General features: G+C 38.7%; 2 protein-coding genes across 2 annotated transcripts in view; one reads left to right on the top strand and one right to left on the bottom strand.

The window, feature by feature from the left end:
* pgfb (placental growth factor b) overlaps nucleotides 1–10671 on the bottom strand; it is a 46244-nt gene extending 35573 nt beyond the window's left edge. The window contains exons 1-3 of the mRNA XM_008334891.3: nucleotides 10551–10671; nucleotides 923–1008; nucleotides 771–825 (exon numbers count right to left, since the gene is read on the bottom strand). The gene's annotated coding sequence lies outside the window, so the exon portion shown is untranslated. The remainder of the gene's footprint in view (nucleotides 1–770; nucleotides 826–922; nucleotides 1009–10550) is intronic.
* Nucleotides 10672–10752: 81 nt separating this feature from the next.
* The window catches only part of slc35f4 (solute carrier family 35 member F4), a 21730-nt gene continuing 10591 nt past the window's right edge, over nucleotides 10753–21891 (top strand). The window contains 1 exon segment of the mRNA XM_008333689.3: nucleotides 10753–11765. Within this exon segment, the coding sequence (XP_008331911.1) occupies nucleotides 11456–11765 (310 nt within the window). The 5' untranslated portion in view covers nucleotides 10753–11455.

Genomic DNA, 21891 nt, shown 5'->3' with positions numbered 1-21891 from the left:
CGGTTTTAAAACTTTTTAAAAAAATAAAGAAGCCATGGCACAGTGTTTGGAAATCACTGGACTCAAATTCCTAACATACTAGAGGTTTAAGTTTGTGACTGTACTAACATGTACTCACTTTTTAATAATATGTGGCTTTGATGACGCCAATGTTTTATATATAAAGGAGAACATTTGTTTAAACTATTCGTCAGATATTACATTACAATGTCCACATGCACCAACTGTAGTGACTACATTGACAGATAAGAGTCGCAGGTCTGAATGACGCTGTTGCGATGTATTCACAAAGTAAATACGTCACACTTTAATCAGATAATGACGTTAAAGAAATTGCATTAGCAACGTAATCCAGCCTCACTGTGTTACAGACGACTTATACTGTGTATAAACTGCACCAGTGACACGACCACCTGATCTCATGTGTCAGAAGCAACACTGATCATCATTGATCGATGTTTATTAGGGACTCTGATAAATGACCAACTGTTTACAGACGGTATCCGAGTGACTCACTATAGAAATGTTTGTTTTGATCCAAGTTTATATATTATAGAAATGTTTGTTTTGATCCAAGTTCTGAAGTGGAAGCCCTGGCAAAGTTTGATACTTTTAAAATCAATTCTGATCTCAGTTCCCAGAAAGCTGTTGAGAAATGCATTGTTTCTGATTGATTGCAATCCTTTTACAGTAAATACTGTTTCTTCATGGGGTGCAAGTGCGATAGCTTCTGGCAAATATGTGGAAATCATATCACAGTTAATACTCACCGTATACAGCAGTGCAGGCCGAGGGTGGGAAATACTTCTGGACTTGTTCAGGCTGCTGAAATCAAAACATGAGAACGTATTGAACTGAATGTCAATACTTACAGTTCTGTGTTTTCTGAGGAGACAAATGGACATGAGCAGCAGGATTGTACCTCAGATCAGATCCCATTAGAGGAAGCTTTAAAATATCCCATCTGTGCAGCATTTAAACCTGGTCTGATAACATATGACTCCAACTCTGTAGGTGTAAACAGAAGAGTTAGTTAAACTTTCATACACAGTCACTACATAATACTTATGTTTTTATAGAATGTTGACATCCACCAGCCAGAGCAAATTAATTTATTGTGCTATGTTTTACAGTATAATAAAAGGTAAAGAGAGTGTGGTCTTTTTCTCATTTGATAAGTAGCAGTAACATCTGTGTTGATCAGGATCAACTAAGGGAGAAGAGAACCAGAAACGCAGAGAGTCTGTTTTCACAAGAGGAACAACGTGCATCTCGAGTCCCTCTAGAGGCTAAAGGTGGAACATAACCACTGTTTATTCGTGTGTTTTTCAGCCTGCAATCCAAATAAAAATGAAATCATTATTGATGATTCTTTTAAAATCATTTAACCTAGCTGTTATGATTATCAGAGTTTGCTATTACTTATCATTTTTGTTCTACCCCAATGTCTATTTTCTTAACCAGTTTGCGATTTTTATGCAAACCTTTACTACAACTGCAACATTTTGTGGGTTTTAGTCAACTAGTCAACTTGTATTGATCAATCTAAAATAACACAACTTCGATTCAATTAAATTACTTAATACATTTAAATAATTCAATGCTGTACATGGATGGGGCACTTAATTCAAGTGTAAACAAATACTACCACCCTATGAAATCTTTGGACTATTACATAATCTAACAAGGAACACTTAATATTATATGGCATTGAATATTGCATTGTAAAGTAAGACATGCGTAAGTATATGCAACTCAATAATTGATATATAAGTGCAAATGAATGCAGTTGAGAGGAAGTGTGGCAGCGTAGTACTTTGATTGTTTTTCTCTCCTGCAGAGCAGACTTACTTTATTCAAATCACAAAATGGGTTAAAAAAACAAACAAACAAAAAAAAGGACCTGTCTCATACTCACACACCAAGCCTTAAAGATTTTTAAATCCTCTCCTCATAACACAGTACTGCGCTTGCTGCTATTTTCTGTTTACGGAAATTAGCAGGTTGACCAGAGGGTGGCACTCTGGGAGCAGCTGTAAAAATGCTGGTAAACAACAAAATGAATTGTAATAGAAGGGCAGGATAAATATAGCAGCAACACTGAACCACATTGTGTAACCTCTGCCAACTCTGACAACAATACTCTCTCGTTGTGGGGCTGCAAATCTGCCATGACATGTGGACAGTCACGGGGTGTTATATTTTATTACTATTTTTATTTGAAGATTTTTTTAAATCAGAATTGCTGTGCTTTAACATCAGTAAAAATATGATTTCTTTGGATGGATTTGCTGATTTGACTCATAAATTTCAACAAAACAACATCGAAAACCCTCTTCAGGTACATGTGGTGCGACAGGACAGAACATAAACAACATGATGAGTTCACATACATATTTTATGTCATAGTCCGTAAACAGTGAAGAGAGGATTCCTATAAATGGAGTCATGTGACAAGAGAAGAAAGAAAATCTTTCCAGCTATTATTCACTAAAGCTAATGTGGTGCCACAGTGTAATGGCTGCAGTTAGTTCACCTGCATTTTTAATGGCACACTGAGGTGTTAATGTTGAACAAAAAAAAAAAAACATTTGGAGTTGTGTTATCATAGCATGTTTTAAATTAAAATAATTATAATAAAAACGACTTTTGACTGGTAAGTGTTTAGTAAGTGAACCGTTCAGGTTTATATTTCAGGACTGCTCTAAGAGATACGTACACTTAGTGAGGTTAGTGTTAATGAATTCATGGACGAAACAAATGACTAAATCAATGGACCAGCTACTACACTCAGCCTCACTGGTCCGTTGCCTGCTGCAGTGCAGGTGCTCAGGGTCATTTCCCGATTTAGAAAACTCCTTTGGCGAGCAGTGATTGTGGACGTGCAGCTCTATCAAGACGGTAACAATGACAGAAAGACAAAGAGAGGGAGCGAGAGTTTGACCTGTACCTTCATGCATATTAATAAAGACCGGAGAAGGTCTAGATGAAAGTAGGAAGACGGTCATGCAAATCAAACTACACATCACAAACAACCGAAGACACAACAAAACCACAAACATCAAAGAAATTGAATTGCAATTGAATTGCAAAAACACCTGCACAATTTTATAACCCTGAACAATCTAAGGACAAAAAAATCATCTTTCATGTGTGATTTTTAGACATTATTTCAGGTCAGAAAGTGAATTAAATTCCTGTGAAATTTGCTAAGATAATAAGAATATTCAATCAGACTGTGGCGGTGTTTACTTTTATTATCAGTGAATGATTAAATATAACTGGTTAACTCTGTCAACTTGACACGAGGGGTTTTAAAGGCTCGGTACTTCAGACTGTTTTGTTCGTTTTTCCACACATATATACTGTACACAGTCTGTGTTGCTTCCACATTACAGGTCTTGTCTAAAAGATAGGGAAGAGAAACATTTTTTTCTCTGAAAAGCTAAACAATTCAATTAGAAAAGCATTGGTGACAACCGGCTGTGCATCCAGTCTGATGGAACACAACAGGATATGAAAAGCTGTAAAATGTCACTGTTGTTCCTTTAAATACATTTTTAAAAAAATTTATCATGGAAGGTTTTCACTACTTGGACCAACACTTCCTCACCACCCAGTTTCCCAGCTCGGAGGCTGTGTGAGGAATACAAACGAGTGGAGTCTGACAAATGAAAGTGGACACATCATAATGGCTGGTGCTGCTGGGAGACCATGATTTAAAGCAACTTAGGTTCAGAGTCTCTAAGCTGTAATCTCTGCTTCACATCTGACCCACTTCACCCTGGACACCAGCCACAGGAGAGGACTTTAAATACAATTCCATTGTTCTGAACTCTTCCCCTCCAACTGAACACAGCACACTGTCTGTAGATGCTGTAAAAGCATTTCCAACACCATACAAAGATCCGCCCGTCAATATCCACCTCGACCTTGAATTCCTAGTGTCAGCACGTCTCGTTTATCTGAGCGGACCCTTGGGCATCGACTTTGTTGACCAATATCTATTAGGTTGTACTTAAAGACCTCTAGGGGGCGTGGCTTTATTCCCAAGAGTTTAAAAAGAAGATGTGATTTTTAGCCGGAATATATTTAAAATAATTACATTTGTGCTAAATGCTGTAGAAATATTTAAGAATTGTTAATTTAAAGTTTTGGTCTATAAGAAGCCTCTCCAGATGTACATAACAAGATTACACAAATGTAGAGCAAAGGACAAGTCAAAATGTCGCCCCCTATCATTCAACGATGGAAGCTGTAGAGACTGCTGCAAGGCTTCTATTATTTCCCTGTTGTACATTAAAAAAAATTGTAAAACAGTGCCTTAGTTTCCTGTCACTTCCTATACTGTATGTCACATTTTGGTATTTTTATATGATCATATTTAAAAGGAAATTATGTATCAAACAACTGTCATTTAGAGTCTTCCCGTGACGAGACATGGTCCTGGCTAAAAAAAACAAAACAAACAAAAAAAAACAACCAAATCCTGACACCACCATTGATTTATTTTTTTGTGGCGAGGTCTAATGTTTTGTGCCAAATATACTGCTACTGGTCAGCCTGATGTACTGTAGACTATTTATAAGATTTAATCAAGACAATTGAATATTGCAGGTGATTAATGGTGCGTCTGCAGCATCTACATCCATCCATTAAGTTCTGATTAGAAATGGAAATAGAGGATTAAAAGTTTAAATGACTCACCATGACCAGAACCACTGACCAGTACATTCATCATTTTAAGACAATCTTACACCCGTCTTTTTATAATATGACAACGTGGCGGGCCCTGACGTTAACATAAAGAACGCCAAATAAATAAGGAGAAGTCCAGGATGTCTGAGGTACACTTCAGAGAATCTCCTCAAAAACAAATGAATTTTGATTACATCGCTGTCACCCATATTTTTATTTATTCATTTATTTTTATTTCTGCTGAACGTCCTGAAACACTTGGAGCTCACACCCTGAAGATCCCAAGTGACATAACTCTGAGATCCCAGCGTTGTAGAATGCAGCATAAGCAAACAAGCACCTGCAAAAATACCTGCAGCTCCTAAAAGGCCTCTCTGCAGCTCTGCTAAGCAGTTTTCATCAACTTTTTATTAGTTTTGTAACTTTTCATTCGTTTTGTGACTTTCTTGTGATACTGAGGCTGAGGAATTCAAACGCAGGGCAGCAATGACGATAAGACAGAGTGGAACTCTGACTTTAGGAGAAGTGAGACGCACACAAAGCTAAGGCTTTGAGCAGAATGCACACGCATAAGAACAGATTAATTTTAAATGTCTTTCAGACAACTCGCAAGCGATGAAATTATATTCTATATAAAATAAATTATATATAAATCATTCTGTATAAATTATATTTTGACGTCCAGGGTTCAATATTTTACCAAACTCCCGAAGAAGTGAACTGTGAAGAACAGTTGGAAAGTTTTTTATTGATTATTCCAATTATTATTTTTTATTTATTTATCATAAAAAAACTAAAAATGTGTCTGGTTCTTTGACAGCTTTTCTCATATTTTTTGAAAATAACCAGCAGTAAAGTCATATTTCCCTTTATACTTTATACTGCTTTGAAATGCAAAAATATTTTCTTTCAGTTTATCTTAACCCAAGTCAAAAAGTCATCTACACTAATTTGCTGGGCTACGATCTGTGTTACTAATCATTGTGAAATGAAATCTAAATTCAGAGCAGACTCAAGTGAGACAGACCCGAAGCTTATATTAATGTGAACATCACTCACTATCTCATTCGCTCGGTCAGACTAAATGTCCTGTCCCTGCTGGTCTCGTCCAGCCTGTGGGCCTCAACCCCCACTCGCCCAGCCTCCACATCCATCACCCTGACTGCAGCAGGGCAGGACGGAATACAGAAAAGCTGTGTAGAGGGATTTAACTTTGTTACCCACAGGGGACATAAATCTTCAGCCGTTTCCACACATATTCTAGAAGTGAGACCCATCATCACCCAGACAAATCCATCCTTTGTCTGCTTTTGTAAAATGACAAGAATACCGTGCTACTGCTCAACAATCTGACTGAAAAGAGTAGAGTTGTTAAGGGTTCATCTTTTTCTGAAATGTCAACGACATAATCGACAGCGTAAAAGAACATAAAGAAAATAAAATATTCCAAAAAGAGACGATAAATCTATGGCATTTCACATGCACTGCTGCAGTTTTGCACTTTTTATGTTTAACACAGAAAATTTGCTTAAAACTTTTTATGTTTAACACAGAAAATTTGGAATTGCTGTAGATTAATTTCAGTTAACTAAAACATTGAATAATTTCTAATCAATTTATAGTGTGACTCCTATTTTTTTAATCTTAATTAGAACACCAAACATTACAGAGATGTTGCCTTTTTCCCCACATAACTATATCATTTGGATTAGTCACACTCCCCACATAACTATACATATATAATAACTATATCATTTGGATTAGTCACACATAAAAACATGTTATGCAACAAACAAACAAAAAAATCAACATACTCTGTTTTTGCCTCTGTTTCATAAATATCGAGAAGAAAATTATAATTTTATTAATCATCATTCATCATTAATCAATTAATCATATTAAGAAATGTTAATTAATCACGATTAATCATGATTAATTCCAAGCTAACCTGTGATTAGCCAGATTAAAATTTGACAGCGTTAATACTTATGAGTATAAGTTAATACTTATATGTTAACTTAATTTGTGTTCAGATACATGAGGCATGATCCCCAAAGAACATGATACGTCAAGAATCTATCAGTGCTGGAAAGTTTGTCAAAGGAAAGAAGCAGAAATTCTCTGGATGCACATCTTTTACGTGGAGTCAAGATCAGATTCTGGCTCGTCAACTATTCTGCTAACTCACTGGTGACTGTGTCGGAGCTTAAGGCTACTACAGACCTAGGCATACACATGTGTTCTTCTGAGGAAACTCCTGAAATTCAACCATAGGCAAGTCCAAATACGGCTTTTAATACATTAGAATGATTCTCATAAAACACTCAAGTGTTCAAAACGCCTTTGTCTCCTACTCCAGTATCAGGTTAATGGGATGGAGAGCCTCTCATTTGGATTGCCTTATTGATTGATCTATAAAAATAATCTTCAAGGTCAAAGGCTAAGTGGCTTCTTAAATAGCAGTCATGTGTCTAAGACGACAGTACATACATTTTCATTTCCCTTTCAGTCACAGCCTCACTGATGTAGCTATACAGCCTCACCCGTCTGGCAGTAAGTCATTCGAAACATATACAATACACAGTCACATGTGGAGCTGTTGACCTTCACGAAGGTCAGAACATTTACGAGATGTCGATTCCCTTTCATGTGCAAAACTTCTCTGTTTTGATTAACTACACATGTGATTTTTAGGCTCAATGCCCACTGGTGGTGAAGCACAAGGGGAATGTATTGTGTTGCACAGCTTGTAGTGTGTGTGTGTGTGTGAGTGTGTGTCTGTACATACACTATTAACTGCCTCCATATAAAAGAATGTTCAAACAGGCGGGGAGCATTAGCGGCAGTGAATTGACATGCTGGAGTGGCTGTACTGTACGCTGCGAGGATTGTCTATTTTTATAAACGCAGTTTGGTCATTATATATTTTATTTATATGCAGACTGGCATCCTTAAAAGAGAGCGAGTGGACGGCAAGCAAATTAACTTTTGTTGCTGAAGCGAGAGGAGCAGCCAGGGAGAGATCCTATAGGCTGCCCCGCCCCACCCCCCCACACCCCTGTAGGAGCTGAGCCTTCTTAGTCGACAACAGTTTTTTCACTGCATCAGACGACGACAAAAGGTCAGATCAGACTTCAGAGGACGATATATTCTGCACAGACACAGAAGATGTGGAGGGAATGTCAAATCACTGGTTCTGCATCAGACAGCCTTCTGTTGTAGGACTGTCTGTGTTTTTATTCTTACAGATTTACACAGTTATTGGCCAAATGTTTGATTGTTCACTGTCAATCAAACAACATCTATTACTTGCTGTATTATTTCTCTATATTACTAACTTCTATTAAGTAAATACATTTACTCCGGAGACCCAGTGATCAAAGTGATTAAATATTTACGGGTCTTTCAAACGTGACCTTTTGCAGGTCAACACTACATACAGCCCGACCTGAGCCCACTACTATATTCTAAAGACAAAGTCCATTCCTCTGCTCAACGGCTCTCTTTCTCTCAGCTCGCTGCATGATACAAGTTATCTTTAGTGCACATTGAATATTTATACATCAGGTGGCAGTGGAGTCGTTGGTCACTGATCTCTAAGGTGACTTTATGATCCTCTGTTGGAGGCGCTGCAGCTCTGGGTTTGGCCTGGGATGCTGTCACATGGGACATATTGTCTCCTCAGGTTGTCCTTTTATTCCACTCAGGCAAAGGATTATGTTTTATCTCTGACTATCTATCACCAACAGAGCTGCCCCCTCCTCCCCATACGCAGAACACACATTTTGTATATATTGCAATATACTGCGATACAAGAGGCGTCACAATATAGCGAGTACTGTAGATTTACATTTGTAATCGCTAAAGAAGAAAAAAAAGCAAAATAAAATGTATGAATGACATGAATATTAGCATGTTATTTGTAAAAATAAAATTGATACAGTACTGTAGGATATCAATAAACACCGCGATATTTCAAACTATCGATATTTTCGACGACTGAAAACTAAATCTAGATCTAGAGACAGGTTTTTTCTTTTCACTGTTACCAAAATGCTTGCTCAGTGTGATCTAATTTGGATTAATTTGTTTAATCCTAAAGATACACAGACACACTAACTGTAAGTCCTTCAGACTATCTTAGCGGAAAACCATACAGCTAAAAAAAATACATTAAACAAGCAGGATGTTAAAAACAAACATTTAGTGACTGAATGAACAGGAGGAATGTAAATTCAAGATCATGCCCTCTTCATTATCTCTTAAAATTACAGCAGATGAAGGTTACACAAAAGCACAGAATGGAGTTTTGTCTGCGATTACTGTGAATGTTTTACAATTATGTTGTCTGGGGCTGGTGTCAGTCTTATTCCATTCTTGTTGCTGAAGGACAATAGGAGAAGATATCACAGGTATGAGAGGTTCATCAAATGAAAGGCCGTGATAATGCCCTCATGAATAAATTATGTCCCTGCAATGACACAAGACAAATGCAGGACACTGTGGACATTTAAAATTAATATTTCACACCTGTCACTGATGACAGTGCATTTGCATAAAAGCTTATTTAGTGTGAATTATGGCTTTTACTAAGCCACAGCTACCAGAAAGCAAGTTTTCTATTTTATGCATTAGCATCCATTAGAAATGATAGCTCAGATTAGAACCTTGGACGCAAAAGAAAGAAAGCAACACATAATCCTCAAGTGTGGTTGTTTATATTTTGTGTTGCCATGAACTGCATAGAACTGCGAGGCACCACAACAAAGGCATGAGATTGAAGAAAAGTCTCTTCTTTTTTTTGGACAGTAGCTGAACAGAGACGGAAGAAACTGTCCAATAACACATTAGCAACTCTCTGAAGGCGTGAGGAAACTTTTTCCATGGGCAACAACGTCTTATTGTTGGAGCCACAAAGAACTCCCCGAAATGTATGTGCGAGATAAGTGCTTTAGGAGCACAGACAAACTGAAACAAAGGAACACGAGGTGGAGATTGGTTTAGTAAGTTAGAGAGGGGGAGGAGGCACTTCTGGCATCCAAGGGCATCTTAAACCCCAGCATGTGTCTGTGCGGCGATGCCAACGGAGGCACAAATTCTCCACACACTGGGAATCAATTTAACACAGTGAGTTGTGGACTTGGAAAGAGGTGTATCAGGAGGAGACTGATTCACTGTTTCATGAGTTATTGGATCTGGAGGCCACTTTTCTGAGTTTCTTTCTTCTAAGCACCAGAAAGCTTGGTGATCCAGTTAAATGCAGCTTTCTCCAGCCAACATAAGAACCTGTGGCCAGCGGTTGAAAAGAGATAGTCCAGGGGTTTATTTTTGAATAGAACTCATTTTAGATTTTTTTTTTCAAATATGGGGGGTTTATTTGGTATGGGGTGTTGGATATATATTTTTTTCAAATGATATGGGGGTTTATTTGGTATGGGGTGTTGGAAAACTTTTTAATCTTGAAGTAAGAATGCTAAAGAAAGCATAGTTAATTTGAAGAAGACATTAAATTGTACAAATTATATAAATGCACAGAAATTATAAGAAATTATAGAAATTAAAATGTATTTCATGTCTAACAACAAAAGGACTAATTAAATGTGACCTAAACTCCGGTTGTGTTGTCTTTTTACATTTAATTGGCCATTAACACTGTCGTTGTTCCTACGTATAGACTACACACACGGCAGTAATAACGCAAGGTAAATTAGCGATAAATTAGCCTGGTTAGCTCGCCGAACACCGTTTCGCTACAAACACATTTATTGGGTTTACTTTACAATTTAAATATATAGTTTAATTCACATCTGCATCTCTAACCTTTTATATGGTTTTGCACCATGGTGGCTTACCTGAAAACACCAAGTTATTCCCGGCTCTCCTGGTTAATTGTTAACTTTACCTGGAAGACCCTAAAGGTGCCCTCTAGGTGCCTGTCCATATTTGTCTTAAACTCTGCCATCAGGAGACACGTACTCCAATGGTGTTGTACCTAAAAAAAGTCAGTTGAAAATATAAAATAAAATAAATAAATGTGTGTGGAGGTAATCAATTCCCACTTATATAGCCCCTTTTTTATCACAAGAACCCACAGTGGGTCCCCCACTGGCACATACAATCTTATCCATTCAGAGATGTTTTCATTTTAAGATTAAAAAGCAAAAGAGGAGTTTGGATTCCTGAAAAACAAAAGAATCTTCGAGAAGAAACTTTCCAAAGAAAGGTCGTATGGATGGGCAAAAATTATTAAACCAAAATATTGAATTTTAATATTGATGACCTTAAAGTACATAACTGTGGATTTAAGCCATAATCCCATTTTTGATAATCATCAGGATATTACAATAAAACACAACACTATCACTGAAATGTCAAAAGGTGTAAATATTTAAAGAAAAACAGAAAGTCTGCTTTTTACATCTATTCGTGCTCAATAAACACAATACGGTAAAACCATTAGAATATTGATGAGGACATCTGAAAAAAGCAACATACAGTGTTGCATGTTTCCTAGACACAACACCTGAAAATTATTATTACGACTAATGCTGATTTCTCTAGTCTCCTGCCGCAGCAGGGGGGGAAAAAGAAAAAGAAATCTCAGTATAATTAAATTCAGGTACAAGACTCATGCGTGAGAGGCGTAGTGGAAACACGCCCCCTAGTGTTTGCTGCGTCTCCAGGATCCAGGAGTTTGGTAATAACCTTGCTCTGTGATCGGGAGCATCACTGGAGGAATGCGAGTGTGTGGACTTGGATGCTGAGTGTGGATGTAGCCCCGGGTGCCTGTGATCAGGGCTCATCATCATCTCTGCCCGCTGCAATGATGAGCACCGACAGCAGCGGTATAGTGGTGCTGGAGAGCAGCGGAGAGCAGCCTTCCACCACACTGGATCCCCTCAGCAGCACGCACTTACCGGGCAAGGCGACACCGAGCGGAGGCAGGTGCACCGTCTTCACGGAGAGCGGCTCCAAAGTCACAGCCAACGGGTTGCACGACATCGAGGACCGGATCCTGAGGATCACCGGATACTATGGCTACAACCCTGGCTACTCCAGTCATAGAAGTGAGTGAAAGACGAAGAAATTAAAAGATAAAGAAGATGCGTAAAAAAAACCCAAAGTAGACTGGTGGTGTCATTAGATTAGTGGATGCGGCAGTTTCTCTGACAGGTGTGAGTCTTAGAACGGCACAGTTTTATTATATATTTGCACTGTGAGAGCATTGCATGCATTTTGTTAATTGCATGTTATTTTTATATACATTTTATATTTTATATTACATTTTATCGTTTAAAAAACAGCTGTGACCTGCTTTTTATTATTGCTTCATATGGAGCAGCAGATTGTCAATCACGTTCACTGTTACCCGGGGGGGGGGGCGGGGGATGTGCTTGGCCCATCAATCTCAGTGACAACACGCACACGATCACGCAATCACACGCACGCACGCAATCATACGCACACGGTTGTGAGTACTTCACATAGACATAATGAATTCATAAAGCCCTTACACTAACATTAACCATGACAACTGGATGACCAATCTTAATCCTAATTTTACTCCAAACTGAATCAGTAACCCTGAAAATACCCTACAAGAAAACATCCCAACAAGGACAGTGTCCAACACAACAAGACATTTACAGTAAAAAAATGTCCTTACTGCACACACACATACAGTACACAGAATCACACACGAGGTTTTGTGTTTTCTAAACACTTCAAATAAATACAGTTTCATGCATCACTTAGCCACTTATTTTAACCTTACCCTTAATCTAATCTGACCCTAATTTTAATCCTAACTCCAAACTCAATTTGAATAAAAAACACTCACTGTGTTCCTGCAAAAGGCAGTCCCCAAAACAATAGTTTTCCATTTAAAAACACTGTCCCCTCAAGTACAGCTATTCAGTACCAAGAACACACCCACTCACAAACACTGCTGCTTAGTGCGTATAATAACATCATTAGTTGAACACTCTGATTTAAAGTTGTGTTTCAGAGTAGATAAAATCCTATAAGTGAGTAAAACCTTATAGGTCTCAGGAGGCAGCCCTGTCCTCCTTGGACATTATGGCACTGAGCACTGAATAAACTCTGTGGCCGTACACCTCAACCTAAGTTATCTCAGTAAGATTGTTACTTTTAAGACCACAATGGCCTTAAAATTAAAAATATATTCCTAACTCAGACATATACAGAGTCACTGTCTGTGTCTCCCGTCCACCTTGTCCACCTTGTCCACCGTCTGACTGCAGCAGGCTTCCTTTGAGTTTCATTACTGTCTCCAGCTGGGTCTGCGTGGTTCTGGTTAACAGTTCCATCCAGACAGAGAGAGGAAAAATACTGTCAAAGTACCAGAGGATGGCGCTCATCCTCGCTTGGTCGTAGCTTTAACCAGATTTAGCCAAATCAGCTTTTGCCTCATCGTACGGTTTTTGTTTCTCCACTAGGGGTGTAATAGAGCTGTCACAGTTTGTGCAAACACACGTACAGAAAGAAAAGAGAGTAAATACGTTTATCAATATTTAACGGCACAATGAGGCAGCATATTTGATTCTAAATTATAATGAATTTTTAAATATGGCCAAATGGTGTCCATGCAACCGTCAGCCGTGTTAGTAAATACTGAATATTTAACACTCAGCCTGTCAAATATGTGTGTGAATGTGCAGCAGGCTGAGATACGGAGGCTGTTGAGGACTTGAAAACTTGTCTATTATTTCCCTTTGTCCATGTGCACTTGATTGGTGGAGTAACATTCTGAAATCTGCTGACACTAAGAGAGAGAGAGAGAGAGAGAGAGAGAGAGAGCTGATGAGGCACTTTGTTTGCGGATGATCTTTAGAATTCTTGCCCTGGACTTGTGTTCGACCGTGTCCAGTGCCAGGAAGTAGATAAGAGGCGTAGAGCTACCTTTGCAGTGCCCTCTGCACCGAGGCTATAAATCTTTGGTTTTTAACAAATGGCTTTATTTTAATAAAGCAGTTTTCACAGAACAGGATTGATTCTCTGCCTGTTGTGTTAAAATGCTGTTTCAATTTTGTGCAACATTGCTACAGTGAACATAATAAAAGAACAAATATATATATATTTAAGGATGCACAGATGTGGCTCAGAGTCAGGGCGTGTTCTCTTCAGACCAGAATGTGGAGGGTTCAATTCCAGGCTTTGCTAGTATGTGATATTATGATGATGTTATTAAACTCTGTGTTGCTCCTGACAGCTCTTTTGGCAGTTGAAGCGTCATTACTGTAGTGCTGGAAAAGGTTGAGTAGAAGTGGAGATCACATGTCATCAGAGATGTATTATATTTATCCTCCTCAAGCATTTTTTTCCTAAAATTAATTAGACACTGTCACTTAACCCTCCAAACATCCCTCGTCTGCTAGTTTCAAGTAAACACTTTCCTTAAAAATGGATTATAGACTGGATTATACAGGTGGCAACTCTGAGCAATTGGTTCCTCTTGAAGCTCGGTTCCATTTATTTATAACTGAACAATTGGTGACAATACATTAGATCGTGTAATATTTAGAATTAGAGTATTTTCTATTGGAGTTCTGCTACAAAGATCTACAAAAACAGTTAAATGAATGAATAAATGAATGTACAACAGCAGTGAAAGTCACTCTTTTGATCTCATACCTTATTTTCTAACCTACAGAGATCTGTTCCGAGAGGAACTTTTCCTTCCCCACATCCGAGGTGTGTGACTTAAAAAGAAACAAACCTCAACCTCTTTTTTCTTTTTTCATTTCTCATTTTTCTCAAGTGTCCCTTCGACCACTGGTATCATTAGGAGCGACCTGCACAGGCTCAACAAGCAGTCCATTAGCTCCACTGTAGTGAATCAACCCATAACATTGCAAGGTTTGCTGTATTGTGACAAGCTGTACAACGAGCGGGAACTTCCACGAGGTTGGCCGTTTCACAAAGAGCACGACTCGTCAGAAAAACTGGGGTCTGTTTTATTGTGCAAGGAGGAACAATAAAGAATGACCACCAGGTGGTCACTGGTTCGCTTCAGGTATCTTGCGGCGCCATGGTCCAAAGCGTCTTAGTTTAACCTGATTTCTGCAACGGCCGACGTCCTGGTCCTGTTCTTCTGTGTCCTCCACGTTCACCCCAGTTGTTGTAGTTCCTACTCATTAGTGTTGGTTTCTGGTGCAGGGTTTTCTACCCAAACTTTTCGATCAAATTTGAGGATTTCAACTGTGGGGTGATCATGAGGGAGTCAGAGGGCATGACCAAACCACAGAATGTGATACAGGGTCAAAACGCAGGGAGTTGGTCAGTACGCTTGTTCAGTACGCTTCCCAAACATCATAGCAACGCAAAAGAAAGCTTCTTTTTGTCCAAACTTTCCAGAACAGAGTCTTACAGTATTCTCCTGGGACCCATGCTAACAGCTGCATTAGTGTCCAACCCGAGAACATTAGACTTGGACTGCGACGCAGCAGATCATAATGGACGCTGCACCATGTTCACTAGAGCATCTGCAGACGGTCACGTTTGTCACGAGGGCTCAACGTAAATCCGCTGTCATCTGTGGAGAGAATAAGGAGCCAAGGACAAAGCTCACATGTTCCCTGGTCGATGCCAGTCGATGCACGATGTCCTGCTGTAAGCACAGGTACTATCAGGAGACGTCTTGTCCTCGGGCACTATCTCCGTAAGAGTCAGCTGGACGTCATTTTTGTCAGACTGATACCAGGACTAGCTGTTGGGTCGTTGACCTTTTGTGACCTTATGTCTGTCTCTTCTGGGGTCTCCTGGTATCTGCATGTTTAGGCCTGAAACCTCCTCTTGATAGTAGACTTTCCAATCCAAAGTGGAAGTGAATGATTTGGTGTAGAGCCATGTTAGGTTGTAAGGAAAAATAAATTAGAATGTAGAGAGAAATCAGTCAGAAAAGCGCTCACTTTTCAGATTTTTTTTTCTTCAGGCCTCTCATATTTAATTGTAATTTGATTTGCATCATCAAACTGAAGTGGCTTCATCAACAGTCTTTGTGTTCTAAGAACCCAGAGTTTTTTTTCATTACGTGTCTCTTTATGTTTTTAGTAGTGTAGAAAAGCATGACTTCCGTGTGTCGTATGTGTGAAGAAGCAGCAGCTGCTGAGTGTTATCACATTCTACACCTCATCTACTTATTCTGTAATCTGTAACTTTATGCTTTACTCAAAATCCCAAAGGAAAAGTGATTTTGTGGAAAAACAGGACCTGATCCAATCAGGACGTGTTCCAGTTGAGTCTTTCTCTTTGTTTGTTTCATTTGAGAGTGTTTCAGATGGAGGCAGTGGAAAAGGAAATGACTCCGACTCTCATTAGCATGTGCCTTTAAACGGCGTCAGCTGCAGTAGACTGCCCATGGATGCAGTTTTACACAGAAACGTTTTAACATTTAAAAAGCTCTGAACATATATTTAAATGGACACATTTAGGCAAGATGAGACATTTAGATGCTGAAGACTCAACTATTACATCCATAAAGTTTATTATGTCAAATGGAAAAAATATCTTATTCAAACCAATGCTTAAATGACAGAATATGTGGCGTAAAACAAAGACTGTAATAATAAGCTGAATGAGATTTGACCGTTTAATTTGTAAATAAACAAAAATAATTTAGTAAGAATTTGTTTCTCGAATGTAACTTAGAAAGATAAATAGCACAACACACTAGGGTATCTTTTTTTAAATTTTTCTCGATATCCATGAAAATAACACCAATACTAGGGTATCTTTTTTTAAATTTTTGCTTGGTATAACAATCTTCTCGATATCCATGAAAATAACACCAAAAATACAGCCTTGGTAAACAGGTTTAAAAAATAAAAATAAACCAGGGTAATAAAACACATCTTAGAATAATAAAAAAAATGCAATAAAAAAGTAAGAAAATGCAATAAAAAGTATCACATAGTCTAGGAAGCTGCAATTTTTATATTTTTATATATGTACATATATATGTATACAAACATGTATACATATGTATATACACGTATATGTACAATGATATATGTTTATATATGTATCTACAGCACATACATACAGTATGTACAGCTCTTTATGTATTCACAGAGAGTTTAACCAATAAAATATAGTAACTAAACTAAACAAAGTATCTCACAAGTAGAAAATGAAACTAAATGTCATTTTCAGTTAAACTTTTTTATCACAGGTCTCCATCTGTCCCGTCTGTCTCCACTACGGAGGCAGAGAAAATGAAAGCTGCTGTGCTGCGGGTGATGTGATTTGTCAGGGTGAGGAGCAGGTGTGGACTGCACACCCTGCCTCTAAAACCATCTGCAAGTGGAAGGCTTATTGGATCTGAGAGACATTTTTACACATTTTACTGAGAGAAACCTGCCACCTGTTGCCCTGTCTTAGTCCCAGCATCCACCAAATATGCTTTTGTCTGCTCTATGTCACAGTCACAAGAGTATATTTCCAGACATTAATCATGTCTGGATGTATACTCTAAGTAGAGATCATCTGATGTCCTTCAAGCTGGTGGGTATTGTTTTCCACAAAGGGTGACAAAAAAAAACCCCAAAACAAAACACGTGAATAGAACAGAAGGCTTATCCTTCTAAAGCCTTTATAATTATATATTTGGTGACATCCTGTTGCCAGTTTAATATTTTGGCCATCTGTGTTGAATGTGGAGATGCTTCAGAATTGTTGACTACATGTGTTCACAGGATATAGATGACATCCATACTGCCTGGCTATTACACAATGACTTATACCAATAACACTGAAAGCTAACAAGCTGCATCACTTCTGCAGCAGTTTGCACAGACACAAGCACCTCTATAAATACTGTACGTGCACCAGAGAAAAACTGAAATTGACTTTGAATCAGGGAAAAGACTCACCGGCACGAACAGCAGTATATAAGAGCAATAACTACGGCTCCTGCCGGAGCGGATTACTGTTTTTGTGAGCAGCAAATGCTTCCCAAGCAGCTCCCAGACGGCCATTATCATAATTTGTTGTGTATTATTTTGAATGGGAAAATGGCCTGGTCTGTAGGGCTGGCATCGCTCCCCGTTAGGAGAGCAGCTCCAGTGTGCGGCGAGTGACAGGTACACGGAGTAGAAGAGCTGACATCACAGCGACACAAGCACAGCACAGCCTGGCTGACAAGATAATTATAAATATATACAGGATATAAAGGAAGGCCATGACATAACACGGTGTGTTTCCTGTTCACTTTAGTCCAGGAGTCAGGTACCATTTCGACAGCACTGGTACTGATTTGTAGCTGGCTTTGCAGTTCTCAGACCATTTATAGTGGCTGTTATCAGCACACTGAAGCTTCACTGTTCATCTCCTCACACGCGCCTCAGAATCCTGTGCATGTGTGCACTTATTTTGGACCGTCCTGCTCCCATGCCGGCTCACTCTTTGCTATTTATAGCTGAACCAGAGTGGAACGGGATGTGAGCTTTGGCCGAATGACTGCTGGAGTGCTGTTAATCCCACAACCTCATGGGAATGAGCAGAAACACCCGGCAAGTACTGTATGTGTGCAGTATTACTGCATACTGTTGGAGCTAGGGAAGTGCTGACCTGCGCTCTGGTCACGTGACAAGGTGATGTACGTTAGTTGACTGGCCCCAGTGATGAACTTCAGTTGCTAAAATAAGCAGTTTCTCTAATAAAGTTTTTTTTCATTACATAATAGAAAAGCGTGGAGCGTGGATGGTTTGTAATCTGCACTTTTTTTCCCAGTAGTTTCATTACATAATAGAAAAGTGTGGAGCGTGGATGGTTTGTAATCTGCAATTACACACGAAGCAATTTAGGATGCCTGTCAGTAGCTCCACACTGCCCCCATGCGGGGTCTTATTCGTATAACAACAATCAATGGACCATTCATATTTTCCGGTCAGTAAACATTAGAACACACCGTTAGTCTAAACTTTCTTTGTTCATGTTAAAGTTGTTCTGAACAGAGGCAACACTGCGTCACAAGCACGTCACAACATGTCAACAAGTACTTCCGGCAAACTCTATGTAACATATTATTATCTATTTTTAAAATACGTTATAGTTACTAATAACAAAATAAAAAAAAATCTGATGTGGGTTTTAAGAGAGAGGCAAAAGTTAGGTACTGAGACGAAAACACAGCATTAACTCCAATCTGTTGTCTGACAAAGTCGCTAGCATTTAGCTGAGTGTAGCAGAGGTTGATCTGATGTGATTTTGGACGTCAAGAATGCGTGGAATAATTTTAAATTTCACTTAATTGTTGTGAAAATAATCCAAACCAGTTTTATGTTTGTGGCCATGTAGAATGTTTGTCTTAAATGTACGAGTTTCCTGTATGAACACATTTGACACAATCGAAAAATACACATCGACCGCAGCTACTGTTTTTAAAATCCAATAATAATGATTTTTATATTCACGACAGGAAAATCCATCCAAATCCAATAATAATAATTTTTATATTCACGACAGGAAAATCCAATAGTTGCAAATAACACCATAACATTTAGAGTTTTAGAGTAAAAATCGTGTGTTCAAACCAGCTCTTTCTGCACGTCAACTCACAATATCCACCACTAGGTGTCCTCATTTGACAAATTTCCACCTTCGTTTTAGCTGACTTAATGAAGCACATCTGGACATCATTTTTTGCCAGTTACTGTATGTTTGAAAGGTCGACCTGTTGACAGCTCTCCGGAGCCCACGGCTTTCGTTCACACAGCCGGAAGTGTTGGGGTTTTTTTTAACTTTGCTGATGAAACATATGATCCATATAGTGTGAAGTGTTTGTTGATCTAAATGACAAAAGAGCCCAAATGAGTTACAAGCATCACTGTGCACAAGGGGCCCACTGTTGCTATGGTGTGGAAGAGAGAGCTTTGGTTTGTGATGCAAGATTGTGTCACACTGGTCTTGGTAAAGGCTGACGGTGCTGTATGAACGTGTCTGAGTTGAAATGATGTCGTTTTTATTCAGCTGATTATTTGTCTTTGGTTATTCTGTTGCTGTTTGACTCCAGTTTGTCTTGGTTTGTATTGTAAGGCACAGCGTAGCGATGTCAAGTTAACTGCGATGTAGATGAGCATAACGCAGTACTAAACGCAGTAACACAAAACTGCGTGAGTTTTGGGTTAAAAAAACAGCATTGTAGACCTGGCAGTTTGTGCTTGTTATCAAGCTGCGCTGACTCCTCAAGCTAGCAAAAAATGGGTTTTTGACAGGGCTGAAAACATATTGGTAATAAGTTTCCTATGCTAAACAAATGTTATAATTACTGAATAGGGAATAAAATAGGAAAATAAAGTAGATGTTTATGGACATATTTGAATAGATGAAATCAAAGTGTTGAAGGTGTTAAGATATACAATATATAATGCTGTTTGATGAAACTACTGCTGTTTATATTGTATATCTTAACACCTTCAACATTTTGTTGACTGTCACTTAAACAAAAGGCCTGTTTTCACTGTGATGCTGTTTGTTATTTAAAACAGCTTAGTCTAAAACCTCGTTGGAGATTGAGCTGCGACCACTGCCAGGTCCCAGGTATTTCTCTTAATCCGATACTGATTAGCCTCCCGGGCTCTGCTGACTCAGCTGTTTCTCTGTCCTCTCCCTGTCTGTTTGTCTGTCCCTCTGTTGGCTGCACCGCTCAGCTGAGCTATTTTTAAGTTTAACCCTCCTGGTCGAGGTCAATCCACATCCCCTTGGCTCATCTCTGTTTACACATGGCCCAACCAGTACCATCATCCAGACCAGCATCTGTACTAGATGGAAAATAAAGTTTACTCACTGTATTCATGAAAAGTACCAGTAAATGAGAAGGTACCACATCTTTACTGTATTTTTTATTGGACAACAATGGCAACAACCCTAATCCATGAGACTGACACGAGCACAACTAAAAAAAAAGTCTGCTCTGGACATCTCTCTTTGGAAGCTGTAGAACTAGTCAATGAGGAACATTACAACAGAACACGTCTTGGACCATGGAGACAAGAAGTTTAAAGACACAAGCTGAAAAACTGTTTTTTTTTTTTGGGGGGGGGGTCAAATAAAATAGCCATTTTGTTAATTAAATTTTGAGTTTAGACATGGTTAGATCAAAACCTGGTGCAAAGCTTCTATTATTCTATTTGGTTTTCATTTGAGTTTAGTTCTACACAGTTCCATCAACTGTAGGAGGCAGCGAAGAGACAAGTCTGAACATGTTCCGTTCTGATCAAGATCAGGGACTTTTTTTTTTTAAAATGGTAACCTCTGTCTTAGAACGTTTTTAACTTACAATTTTGACTCATTATACACAATAAAATTAAGGTTTTTTATTTATTTATTTTATTTTAACAGCAAAACCATTTATATAGTATAAGTTTATTGCATGTCCAAGTGTTTTTGCACACAATAAAATTAAGGTTATTTATTTATTTATTTTATTTTACCAGCAAAACCATTTATATAAAGTTTATTGCATGTCCAAGTGTTTTTGTTTTTCCCAGGACGTACTGTAGCTGTTCTGTAGCTGCTCGGCTCGTATTGATTTTACTCAGAGTGAACGGCGCGCTGCACAGCTTATATTAAGATTATATTACAGACTGCCAGGCCTCATGTGTCCAACCGCATACACTTGACACTGACATATCATTGAAACGCAGGCACGGTTTTTCACTTCAGATCCATTAAATGTCCGACTGGAAAAACCGCAGATTGGAGATAGAACGGCAGAAGGGCTTTCCTTGAAATGGAAACTCCAGAGCACGCTTCTAACGTATGAGTCGTATAAGACGGACTGACAGTCCTCAGGTCAGCATGAGCTGATGGGTTTCCCCTGACTCAGCAACACAGGTGAAAGAAATACAGTGTTGGATTAAAGCAGCAAATTCGCAGTGTAAATATTTAATGTAGAAAGTGCTCCATTAACAACCTGGTCAGAGTTGTTTACAGGAGGTTCAGTCAGGGAAGTTGAAGCACATTCAGAAAACTGGGACGGAGGAGAACCTCAGCCATCCAACTGCTGTTCTGTTCAGGATGGTAGATAGTGGTCACATGTTTCTAAGTAAATGTATGGAGTGACACCATACTTTTGTCCTGTTAGCAAGCAAGCTAACCAAAAGAGAGCTGTTTTCAAGGGCAACTGAAACCGACTGTAGTTCATTCAACGAAGAAGACGAAGCAGAAGAA

This window comes from Cynoglossus semilaevis, chromosome 1 (genome assembly GCF_000523025.1).
Source record: "Cynoglossus semilaevis isolate Cse_v1.0 chromosome 1, Cse_v1.0, whole genome shotgun sequence".
In the NCBI taxonomy this organism is placed as follows: Eukaryota; Metazoa; Chordata; class Actinopteri; order Pleuronectiformes; family Cynoglossidae; genus Cynoglossus; species Cynoglossus semilaevis.
Note: the sequence above shows the minus strand (reverse complement) of the source record. Positions and strands in the feature narration are given on the sequence as shown.